This window comes from Canis lupus, chromosome X, assembly GCF_048164855.1.
Source record: "Canis lupus baileyi chromosome X, mCanLup2.hap1, whole genome shotgun sequence".
Classification (NCBI taxonomy): Eukaryota; Metazoa; Chordata; class Mammalia; order Carnivora; family Canidae; genus Canis; species Canis lupus.
Window position 1 is genome coordinate 717,019 of NC_132876.1, and position 12,882 is coordinate 729,900.

The 12,882-nt window shown below is 45.1% G+C and overlaps 1 protein-coding gene across 1 annotated transcript in view; it reads right to left on the minus strand.

The window, feature by feature from the left end:
• Positions 1–3,380: 3,380 nt before the first annotated feature.
• BRCC3 (BRCA1/BRCA2-containing complex subunit 3) overlaps positions 3,381–12,882 on the minus strand; it is a 62,213-nt gene continuing 52,711 nt past the window's right edge. The window contains exons 9-12 of the mRNA XM_072817542.1: positions 10,018–10,149; positions 9,477–9,520; positions 6,710–6,878; positions 3,381–4,944 (exon numbers count right to left, since the gene is read on the minus strand). Coding sequence (XP_072673643.1) covers positions 6,727–6,878; positions 9,477–9,520; positions 10,018–10,149 — 328 coding nt within the window. The 3' untranslated portion in view covers positions 3,381–4,944; positions 6,710–6,726. The remainder of the gene's footprint in view (positions 4,945–6,709; positions 6,879–9,476; positions 9,521–10,017; positions 10,150–12,882) is intronic.

Sequence of the window (12,882 nt, forward strand, 5' to 3'; positions counted from 1 at the left end):
AACACTCCGTGAACATGCATGGTCTGGACACGTCCTAACAGCAGGGACACGTGTTCACAGCACACGGCCAGGGGCCCAAGCCTCCATCACACCGCAAGGTCTCTCTTTTTTTAAGATTTTATTTATTTATTCATGAGAGACACAGACAGGCAGAGACCCAGGCAGAGGGAGAAGCAGGCCCCATGCAGGGAGCCCGATGCGGGACTCGATCCCAGGACCCCAGGATCACGCCCTGGACTGAAGGCGGCGCTAAACTACTGAGCCACCCGGGCGGCCCTGCAAGGTCTCTCTAAACCCTTTTTGTCTTCACTTCACAAGTCTTGCCCGAACTCTCAGAGGGCTTGTAGGCTTGGTTTCTGCTCCTTGTGGCGGGGGCCTTTGGCGTCACCTCTGAGGCCCCATTGCCGGAACTGCAGTCGAGAACGTTCGCTGAGTTTTCTTCTAGGGTCTTCCTGGTCTGAGCTCCTGGACAGGGCCTTTGCTACTCTTCGGGAGGGTAGTTGAGTCTGGCTGCTACGGTCATTCCACTCCGTGTCCACCGGAGTCAGTGTCGTCGGTGGGGACAGGCGGCCCCCGGGCAGGAGCAGGCCGGCGGAGTGCGGAATCGGTCAGGGGGCTGCCCCTACTGTGTTCCCCTTTTGCCAGGTCGTCCTGCCATGGGCCGGCCCTGCCGGCTGTCCCCATGTCTAGGCCCGGCCGGCGCCCCCGGTGGAACTTTCCCACATTCTGTTGCAAATGACGTGGGTCCCTATGGCTCTGCTCTGCGGCCCTGGGGCGCCGCGGGCAGCTCCTGTCCGGTGACAGCCATCAGAAGGGACAAGCACCCACTGCTGGCTTCAACATGGATGGACCTGGAGGGTATTGTGCTGAGTGACGTAAGTTGGAGAAGGACGATCATCATATGGTCCCATTCACTCGGGGAATATAAAAATTAGTGAAAGGGATCATAGGGGAAAGGAGAGAAAATGAGTGGGAAATATCACTGACGGTGACAGTCCCCACCGCCCCGTGGCCTCGTTGACAGGTGGCGGTCCCTCCTCCCACGGCGGCGGCTCGGTGGCCAGACTGAGCCCATGCACCCCCTGGTCACCGACTGCGACACTAGAATCCAACCCAAAGACCCTGCTGGAATACAGCGGCCATCCCCACAGCTTCTCCTTCCTCTCCGGTCCAGGGTCCAAGTTGGGGACACGTGTTGTACTCAGCTGTCGTGTCTGGAACGTCTTTCTGTCCCGGGAAACTCCTCGGCCTTGAGCTACTGTTCATGTCCCTGACACTGAAGCCAGCCATCAACCTGTCTCGGCATGGGCTGGTGACTGTCACCCGAACCAGCCACCACTCCGAGCCCGCCCAAGGGGGACTGTCCGGTCCAATCATTCCTCCCGCGTTGAGGAGTTGACCCGCCTCTTCCTTTTATCAGCGTGGACTCACATTCCTGCATCACTCGAAGTATGACAGTCCTTTATCTTGATACACGAGTTGTCCCACGTTGGGCCAGCGGGAGCCCCCAAAGGCGGGGCCAGTTTGTTTCCCTAAATGGTTCCAGAAGATGCTCTGGGCATGTGCTGGATGCCCTGCGCCCCGCCCCGCCTCGAGCCATTGCCCCCAGGCCCACGGTTGACCTTCAGGGAAGGACGGCCTTCGAGAAGCAACGGCTCGTGACAGCCATGTCCCCAGCTCCTGGCTGGCCCTCTTCTAGTCCTGGTAGTGGGCGGACTGCACAAAAGTGCTACGTGCACACACACACACCGTCTGTGCACATGCATTTTTTTTTTTTACCTTTGAACGAATTCCATGTTCTACTTCTAATTTCAATCCAGTCTCTCGAGGTTCACTCTACCCTGCCTCTATTCACGTTCGTGAGTTCTTTTCCTGACACTGAGAATCCTCACTCCTGCCCTCACTATTTGTACAATCGAGTGACTTGTTTAATGGACTGATGGTTGGCTCTCTCCTCGCACAACTTTCACCAGATTTCCCCCCTCCCAGGCCTTCGTGCGGTGATTCCAGCTGTTTTCCCAGCCGCCAGGCACTGACACCTGCACGTGCTCACCTTTGCCCCCACCTGCCTCTTACGAGTGACCGGGTTACACAAAGCATTTCAAGCTGCCGTACCTTGAGGCGCCTGGGTGGCTCGGCGGTCGAGCATCTGCCTTCGGCTCAGGGCGTGATCCCCGGGTCCTGGGATCGAGTCCTGCCTGCTTCTCCCTTTGCCTGTGTCTTTCATAAATAAAATCTTTAAAAAAAGTTTTAAAGTGGAAAGGGAGGTGGGCGGGGGGGCTGGGGGGACTGGGTGATGGGCACTTGACTGGATGAGCACTCGGTGATATGCTCTATGTTGGCAAGTTGAACTCCAAAAAAAAAATTAAAAAGATTTTATGTTAATAACTATAGAGAGAGATTTAAGGAGTTACCAAATGAAAAATCCCATTAAGAGACAAAAAAAATTTAGAAAGCTGTCATAACTCTATCAGTGTAAATAGTTTTGAAGGTGATGGAGATGTTGATGTCTATTCGGTTTCTGATTTGTGCAAATGGCTGTTCCATTCACTGAGGTAAGAAATATTCCCTAATATGGTTTAGACTGAAAAGCAGGAGGGCAGCTTTAGATGTATTGAGAGAGCCAGTGGAGACAGGTAGGAAGCAGGGGGAAATGTGGATCTAGAGTGCATGCAGAGGTGTGGATGGAGCCATGGAGGTCTGTGGACTCCATACGGGTGAGCAGCAATAGAGAAGCCAACACATGAGTTTGAGAAGGAGCAGCTGGACAAGGGGAAAACCCGAAAATAGCAGAAGCCAAGAGAAGTAGATTTCACAGAAGAGTGGCCACTTGTGTCAAGACTCAGAGGTCCACTAAGGGCATGAACAGCACCTGTTGATGCTCACTATGGGGAGGTCATGGGTGACCTTGGCAGCAGTAGTTTGAATGGGGTGACACGGACAGACGTCAGAAGGCAATGACTTGAACGAATAGGAAACGACAAAACAGACAGAAGGCAGGTGTACATATTGTTCCTCTCAGTCTTGGCTGTGATTGAAAACCGAGAATCTACCGACCACGGGACACAGGGTTGTGCGGGGAGCGCAGGATTTTGCGTGAAGGAAGCCCAACTGGTGCTGGTGGGAAAGTGATGATACATCTTCTTCACATCACTGTTCCTTGTGACGCTCAACACCTTTCAAGACGGAACACTGGGATAAAAGGAACCTTACTGGTGACCCACTGTTGCCTGACAAATGAAAAAAAAAAAAAATGAAGCCCAGGAAAGGAAAGGGATGTGTGCTCACCATCGGCCTGTAAAAACATCCAAATCGTTTTATTCCTCTTGGGTTTTCTTTTCAGCACTCTTATTTCACAAATTAAGAACCATTCCTCCTAGTTCCTTATGTAATCCATCTAACTCTTTATTTTGTAATAATTATGGATTCACAGGAAGTTGCAAAAATAGTACAGCGAGTCCCATGTACGCTTTGCCCAGTTTCCCCCAGTGGTAAGCTCTTCCATCGCTACAGTACTTCAAACCCGACATACTGACAATGGCACGACACGGCTAACTCGACTACAGACCCCATTCACTTTCACCAGATTTCACATGCATTCATCTGTGGGTGTGTGTAGGTCTACGGAGTTTTAGCCCAAGTAATGTGATCAACACCATAATCAAGATTCAGAACTGTTCCATCAGCACAAAGGAACTCCCTGTTATCCCTTTATAGTCGCACATATCCCATACCCCCTCCAGTCCCTATCCCTGGCAATCATTATTCTTTATTTCTATAATCCTGTCATTTCAAGAATGCAACCATGGAGTACGGGACCTGTTGAGACTGGCCCTTTCATTCATCATGATACCCTTGAGGTCCACCCAAGTTGTGTGAATCAAAGTTGTCCGTTTCTCCTCATTGCAGAGTAGGACTCCACAGTACAGATGTTTGGTTTGATCACTCACTCGATTGCAGGACATCTGGGTTATTTCCAGTTTTTAACTATTACAAAGAAAGCTGCTAAGAATATTCGTGTGCAAATTTTTGTGCCATCATAGCTTCTCATTATTTTGGGATAAATATCCAGGAGTGTAATCGCTGGGGTGTATGATACAAGGATGTTTGACTTTATTAGAAATTCCCAAACTCTTTTGTAGAGTAGCTGTACCATTTAACATTCCTATAAGTAAGGTACGAGAGATCCAGTTTGTACACTCGACAGCATCTGGTATTTTTGCTATTTTTTCTTTAGCCATTCTGATAAGCATGTAATCATAATTCATTGTGGTTTTCATTTGCGTTCCCTGATGACTACTCAAGTTCAACATCTCTTCATGTGCTTACTTGCCATCCATACATCCTCTTTAGTGAAATGTCTATTCGCGTCTTTTGCTCATTTTCGATTGGATGGGTTTTTTACTGTTGACTTTATATAGTCAAGTTTGATCAGACATATGGTTTGCAAATAAGTTCTGTCAAAAATTTCATCCTCTTGATTTGTTTACACAGCAAAAGTTTCTCATTTTGATGAAGTCCAGTATATCATTTCCCTTTTAGGACTGTGCTTTTGTAGTGAAGGCCAAGAGCTTGTTGCCTAGCCCCAAGATCCTGATGTTTCTTCAATGATTTTTTTTCCTAAAAGTTTTATAGCTTTACGTCTTAAATCTAAGTCTATGATCTGTTTTGAGTTACTTTCTGTCTAGGGTGTGCAGTTTAGGTCAAAGTTCATTGTTTTGCCTATGGGTGTCAATTGCTCCAGCATAATTTGTTGAAAAGACTGTCTATCCTTACTCCATTGAATTGCTTTTACACCTTTGTCAAAAGCAGGTGGGTATATAGCACACTGTCTGGATTACTGTAGCTTTAGAGTGAGTCTTGAGGTCAGGTAATGGGAGTCCTCCAGGTTCTTCAAAATTGATTGAGCTTAATTGATTGTAAACCTGGATATTTTCATTTTTCCTATAGGGAAAGAAAAGAATAGAGAAGGATTGTGGCTGTGGGAAATAAAGGGAAATATAGCACTTATACCCCATATGCCCTTATGCTAGTGGTATGCCTTTGAATTAGCTGGGGAGTTCCTGAAGATTTCTAGCTTCCACCCCCAAAGAGAAAGTCTGACCTCCAAGTGATTCTCATGCAGGTGGGCTATACCTTGAAACGCGAAAAACAATCTTGGGAGAAACAAGAAGGAAAAACCAAAACCAAAACCAATCGTTTGTTGTTAACTGTTGGGATGGTTTTCTTTCCACTGGCTCCAACACCCACATAAATTTCTAGGATGCAATAGGCCTCTTTTTTTTTTTTTTTAAAGATTTTTATTTATTTATTCATGATAGTCACACACAGAGAGAGAGAGAGGCAGACATAGGCAGAGGGAGAAGCAGGCTCCATGCAGGGAGCCCGATGCGGGATTCGATCCCGGGTCTCCAGGATCGCGCCCTGGGCCAAAGGCAGGCGCCAAACCGCTGCGCCACCCAGGGATCCCTCTTTTCTTTTTTTTAAAGATTTTATTTATTTATTCATGAGAGACACAGAAGGCAAGGGAGGCAGAGACACAGGCAGAGGGAGAAGCAGGCTCCATGCAGGGAGCCCGACACGGGACCCGATCCCAGAGCCCCAGGACAATGCCCTGGGCCAAAGGCAAGGCACTAAACTGCTGAGCCACCCAGGGATCCACATGCCTGACTCTTTTCTGAAGACACACTTATCTTTTGTGGTTTTACATAGAAAGAATAATGCAAAAGAACGTGCTAAAACGTGATTTTTTGTTACATCCTAAGTCCTTAATGTTTCTGGAAAAAGCATATTTATATTAAAATGGAAGTTCCTAGGAAAATTCGATCTGCTCAATAGAATTTGCTTCAGAGTCAAATATGCTAGCACTCATCATCTATTTGGTTAGGAAGGGCACCCACATAGATTCAGCCTTCGACAGGTATCTCGGAATACCTCATATTTTAGAGATCAAGAAGGAAGACGCATGCCTCTCAGTGCGAGCTAAGAGGAGGCAGGGTGCTAATGGGCCACCTTCACTTCCTGCCACTCACTCCAGTATAGTCATCTACTTATCCAACATAAGCATCAGAACTACAACACCGAAACAGGAAATACTCTTCTTCCTTTAGCTTATTCTAGGGAATGTGTCTAAAATTGAAAATGAAAACTTCAGAGTTAAACAAGGGAGAAGCCAATATTTAAAATATGCTCCTAGGCGGCGCCTGGGCAGCTCAGTGGGTTAAGATCCTGCCTCCATCTCAGGTCATGAGCCCACGGTCCAGCCCCATGTCGGACTCCCTGCTCAATGGGGAGGGGGTTTGCTTCTCCCTCACCCTCTGCCGCTCTCCCTACTTGTGCTCTCTTGCTCTCTGTTGCTCTCTCAAATAAATAAATAAATAAAATATTAAAAATAAAATAAAATAAAAATGCTCCTAGGACATTTTATTACAAGATGTCCTTGCCAATGTACCTCTCATAGCCTTTTTTAAAAAAACACTTTAATGTCGTACTTAAAGAATCTTCATATGTACTTTGGAGCCCAGTGACAGGTAAGAGGGTTCACTGAGCCCTAATGGAACTTTCAGGAAGGCATCTTGTTTTTGTTTTTATTACATCATTAAAATTCGTCCACTGGGAGACAAAGAGAGCTGCTCCGTTGGCTGCCTACACATGAGGGGAGTGAATTTTCAGACCACGCATGACATACAAATTGAAAAAGTTTGTTTACCACATTGGTCTCCGACTTTATTCTAGAGAAGAGAGTTCTTGCATAAGCTCTTCCTTTTCTTGTTGCAATTCCTGTAAGTGCTGCTGGTTTTGCTCCAGTCTGTCCTCCAACCACTGCAGGAGAGGCCCGCTGACGGCTGACATTTGACTGCACAGATTCTTGGTAAACACTTCAATAGGAAAACACAGAAGAGGTAACACTCCACCACCAATAGCCCCCCCAACAGTGAGCTCCTGAAGAAGGAACTGGGGCAAGAGGCAGGACGAGCAGATGATTTTATATCGCTAGCCAGGAGAAAGAAGAGCTGAGCAAAGAATACACCGATTTTAGGCCATCCTGAATGCCCCTGGGTCCACAAGCTATGCCGAGGGCGGCAAGGTAGCCAGCTCTTTACCCCCTCACGCAGAAGGGCTCAGAACCATAGGCCTCCTTCCCCAGCCCGCGGCCTCTGCACCGTGTAGATGACAAATGACCACAGCCCCCAGGTAGCTACACCTCTGCTTTCTGCAACTTAGTTTTCCCCAAATCCACTAGGAACATGGCTCAAATGTTTTGTAGCTTTAAGAAATAAATACATTAATTCAACTCACCTAAAAGCTACTCTTTTAAAATGAGGGAAAAACAGTGAGATGAAGAAAAAGGGAGTTATCATTTTTCGTGTTCAGCTTCATGGTGAGACAAAGATTCTAATTTTAAAACAAATTCTGCCTAATGGAAATATCTTTTTCTCCTTCATCATACATGACTTATTGAGGGGCGCCGGGGTGGCTCAGTCAGTGAGGCGTCTGCCTTTGGCTCAGGTCATGATCTCAGGGCCCTGGGATCGAGTCCTAGGGCCGGCTCCCTGCTCAGTGGGGAGTCTGCTTCTGCCTCTGCTCCTCCCCTTGCTTGTGCTCGCTCGCTCTCTCTCTCTCTCTCTCAAATAAATAAATCTTAAAAAATCAAATGAAATGAGCTTAAAGGGTATAATTTATAGATAATAAAATGACCCCATTTAGAGTGTACAGTTAGTTCAATGAGTTTGGACAGGTGTGCGCCTGTGGTAAGCATCCCTAGTGAAGAAAGAGCTTCTCTGTCAGCCCGGAGGCCCGTCTGCAGTCACCTCTAACCGAGCAGCTGTTGAACCGCTTGCTGTCAGCACAGACTACTTGGGCCTACTCTTGAATGTCATATAAACGGAACAATGGAGTATGTAGCATTTAGTGTGATCCGGCTTTCACTTGGCATGATGCCCTTGAGGTTCACCCAGGTGGTTCATGTAGCTGCAGGTCTTTCTGTTGTTGTGGTTGTTTTAAAGACTTTTTATTTATTTATTAGAGACCCAGAAAGAGAGGCAGAGACACAGGCTGAGGGAGAAGCAGGCTTCCCGCAAGGAGCCCGATGTGGGACTTGATCCCGGATCCCGGGATCATGGCCTGGGCCAAAGGCCGACGCTCAACCGCTGAGCCACCCAGGAGTCCCAGGTCTTTTTGTTGTTGAGCAGTACTCCACTGTACGGAGCAGGCGCTCAGATCTTTCCTGAATGAATAAACTACCAAACAAAGAACTGTCCCAACACTATTCAGTGGATAACCCATCCTTTTTTTACTGATTTAAAGTAATAGCTTTCTTAAATATAAATTATTATATACACATGGGCCCATTTGTGGGCTCTATTCAGTTCTGATTTTTTTTAACAAATTTTGTTTATCTTTTTTAAGACTTTATTTATTCATGAGAAACAGAAAGAGAGAGACACAGGCAGAGGGAGAAGCAGGCTCCATGCAGGGAGCTCGACGTGGGACTCGATCCTGGGACCCCAGGATCACGCCCCGGGCCAAAGGCAGTGCTAAACCGCTGAACCACCCAGGCTGCCCTACTGATTTATTTGTTCATTTTTTAGTTAATATCATACTATATAAATTATTGTGGCTTGAGAGCAGTAATTTAGTGACTACATGTCATATATTACCAACTTTTAATTCTTTGTCATATTTACCTCCAGATAGAAATGAGAGATATACCAAGCCATCTCTTCTTTTCATCTCAAAGTAATGGCCTATAATACTTGAAAGCCTCCCCTTCTTCCTCACTGGGGACTTCGCCAGTCACTGGGGAAGGCTACACAAAATGGCCTGGGAATCAGGGTTATCCAAAGAGAAGGTATGAGAGGGTAGGGGTGTCTGCTGGAGAAAAGTGATTCAGTGTATATCCTGCATTGAGTTTTCTGCTCCTTGGCCTTGTATAGGAATCCCTCTCTGTTTATTGACATGAAAAGAGTTCTTCCTTCCCACCTTCCCTTTTATCTGTCTATCCATTTCTTTCAACTGCCACCATAATAGGCTGGTGGTGGTGTGCTGGAGCCAACTTAGATCAGCTCATGAAAGCCAACTGTTGAAAGTTCAAAAGTCTGTGAGCTGGTTGAGGTCACATTAGTTGTTTGAAATCAGCCATGGTAGGAGTATTACACCATGGAAACTGGCAAAGAGAAAAAATCAGGGCCCTTCCTCCTCCCTGAGAGCTGGGTGTTAAACAGGTACCCCCGAGAAAGTCACTCATAAACCTCATTCCAGTCTTTCCTCCAGTCTTAGTCCAGGTAGCATATACAGTAAAGGGTCCGCAGGGTTCAAAACAAAAGTTGGGAGCAGGATTAATGAATGGCAAAGCTCTTGGAAAAGGAAATTCAAGGAGAACTTGAACCTATCACGTCAAGCCCTTAAACTAAATTTGTTTCTGTCAGCTGAGTGTTTCAGGAATCACTGACTATATTCTAGAAAAAAAATCTTACCGGAGCCATTGTGGATCTTGGTTACAGAGTCCAGATGTGTGAGGCTAAAGGGATAAAATAGTTTAGGTCAGTAGCAAGGCAGCAGTGAAGGGCAAACAAAATGGTCACAGACTATGTAACAAAATGATAAACTGCACCAGACCTTTCCGAATTGGATCAGATGAATATGTATCATTTAAATTCCATGACAGTTATATTTTTCATGATTAGGGGGATGTAATTTTATAGAACTTCAAGAGAACTCAGAGATTATCTGAAATTACTGTCTCTCACATCACCTAGTACACTTTTATTGGGCAAGACCCAGTGCTTGGCAGTAGGGCTAAGATGTTGCCGGGTTTTTTTTCGTTTTGTTTTGTTTTGTTTTTAACAACCAAAAAGTATCGTTGCCCTTGAAGGATCCAAAGAGCAGGAGAGACATGAATGTCAAACAGGTTGTTAACACGCTCTCTCACAGGGAGCGTGTTAGGAAAGGGCATTCAAGAAGAGAAGAGGGAGCAGGCCCTGCGAAGTCAAGATGAGAGAGGAGGGAGGACTCTACCTGTGGATCCTCCTATATGCATCCTGCTCCTCTTGGCACAGGATCTTGGGCAGCTCAACTGCGGATTCAAGGCATACTTTCCCAATGGTTACGTGAGGTACAATATGGATTGGGATTTCAATCCTCTCATACCTGCAAGACAATCAATTCGAGTCAGTTTTATGTTTGTTTCTAGCTTTATTTTGGTATAATTGACAAAAAGGAACCATATATGTTAAATTGATGTTTTGATACTGATATTTTGAGTAAAATGATCACCACACTCAAGCTAATTAACATATCCATCACCTCACATAGCCACCATTCTATGTGTGTACGTGTGTGGGAAGAATACTTGAGGTCTACCTCCTTAGAGAACTTCAAGTATATAATACAGTCCTGTTAACTGTAGTCCCCGTGTTGTGCATTAGGTTTCCAGAATTCGGGATGCCTGGGTGGCTCAGTCAGTTAAGTGTCTGACTCTTGGTTTCAGCTCCGGTCACAATTTTGCAGTTGTGGAATCGAGCCCCACATCAGGCTCTGTGCTCGGCACAAAGTCTGCTTCAGATTCTATCACCCTCTTCCTCTCCTTCCTGCGCGCTCTCTCTCTCATAAATAAATAAATAATCTTTTTAAAAAATTCACAAATACTTGCATTTTCATGCTGGAGTGGGAGAAACAGACATGCTTGTTGACATGAGGCCAACCCATCTACCTCTACCTACTCTCACCCCCAATATACCTAAACTCCACCTAATGGTGGGTTCAGTGGACCATCCAGGTTGAGGGCCCCTGGCACTGTGAGGCCTCACTGGCACATGGTAGTACAGCAGCCTTAGATCTAGCTCTCCCCTCTCTCTTTCCCACCCAGCAGGATATGTCTGGGTTCCGTACCACAATACAGGTAGAACATAAATAATGGAGACTTACAAGCAGCCCTCCTCACACCCAAGTAGGTGGGGAGAAACTCATGAAAGAGTATGACATAGCTACTTTGTTCTGCAGAAGGCCCTATAACTACCGATGATTCCAAAAATCATGAAGAAGTCAGTCTCTGGCTGCTGTTAGGGTATGTAATATAGGGTTTCCTACTGAGTTTGGCAGGACCAATGAGCAGAAATGGTTCCAGTGGTCCACTGAGAATATTCACACATTTTCATAAGCTCCAATAGCTGGAGCTCCTGTCAGTTTACTCAAAACTACAATCCCAGGACCTATGTAGGTAGACACCCCAAGCTTAGGACAGAGTCTGCTTTTGCTAATGAACTACAGTTGGCCCTGGAACAACACAGGTTTGTACTGCAGCAGGATGCGCATTTTAAGTACGTGGCTTTTTTACACTCCAGTACTCTAACTGCATTTTCACTTCCTCATGATTCTCTTAGCAACATTTTCTCTTCTCTAGCTTACTTTATTGTAACAATATGGTATACATACAACATACAAAGCATGTGTTGATTGTTTATGTTATTGCATTAGGCTTCTGGTCAACAGGCTATTAGTACATGTTTTTGGAGAGTCAAAAGTTACATGTGGGTTTTTGACTACACAGGGGGTTGGCATCTCTAGGCCCTCTGTTGTTAAAGAGTCAACTGCAGATGGTTAAAATCATTCCAATTGAGAGCAACTACACCTGGGCCAAATAAAATAGCTTGTGTTTCCTGATATGTGTCACAATTTCACAGGCACATTTACTTTGTGAAAATTCATGGAGCTGATCTGTGCTGTGGATGCGTAGGGGTCTTCACTTTGTGAAAACTGATTGAGCTGGACATTTATAATTAGTGCGCTTTTCTGTATGTGTTATACTTCAACTGAAAAGCTAAAATCAACCAACCAAACTAAGTTTCTAACAAAGAAGCTCTAGAATTTGCTGGAGCTCACAGGGTCAGAACATATATATTAAGAAGTCTAGAGCTGAAGGGATGTTCAACAATTATTTATTAGCACCAGGGGTACAGGGGTAAAAGGGAACCCTTTCTTTCAAGGATCTTACAATGTTAATCGAGAGACAAAATATTAAAATGCTGTAAGTAATACGATGAAAGAAATATAGGATCCTATTTAGTTCTCAAAAGGTGTACTTAGCTGGGGTAGTATTGGAGATTGAGGAGTTTCAGAGAAGCATTCCTTAATTTGAGCTTAGTTCCCCAAAATGAGTAGGCAATAGCCAAGTAATAAAAGGGCAATGGATGCTGTAGGCAGAGTAAGCCTACATATGAGAGAGAGTATGGCTGCAGAAACAGGCAAACCATGAAGGGCTGCAGGTTTGGAGCTTTCTTCTGAGGGCGTTGGGGAGCAGGACCACTTTAGCCAGGCTACATCACAGATACCATATTGGAGGGAAGGAAGACTGGAGCACAATGAGTGGGTGAAGTGGAAACCAAAATTAAAGGAGTTTTTTAAAAATAATGAAAATGAAAATACTATCTCAGTATCTGTGAGATATATTTCAAGTGGAGGTCAGTGGAAAATTCATAGCCTTTAGCACTTAGATATCAATGAGGGACCAAATATATATTAATTAAGTCCCTAATTCCAAATGCTAAGATAAAGCACAATGAAATAACCAAAATAAAACATAAGGAAGGAAAAAATGAGAGATAAAAGAAAAATTAATGAAGTTGAGAAAAAATAATCAAATTAATAAAAATGATTGTTCTGGAGAAAATTTACAGAAGAGACATACCACTGGCTAACATAATCAAGGGCGGGAGGAAGGAAGAAGCACAAATATACAAAATATGAAATGATGAGGAGGAGATGACTATTAAAATACAAGGGATGTAAAATACCCTAAGGGACTATCTGGCAGACACATGTCTCTGCAAATAAATTTGAAAACAAGACAAAATGGATGATTTCTTAGGAAAATACAATTTACTA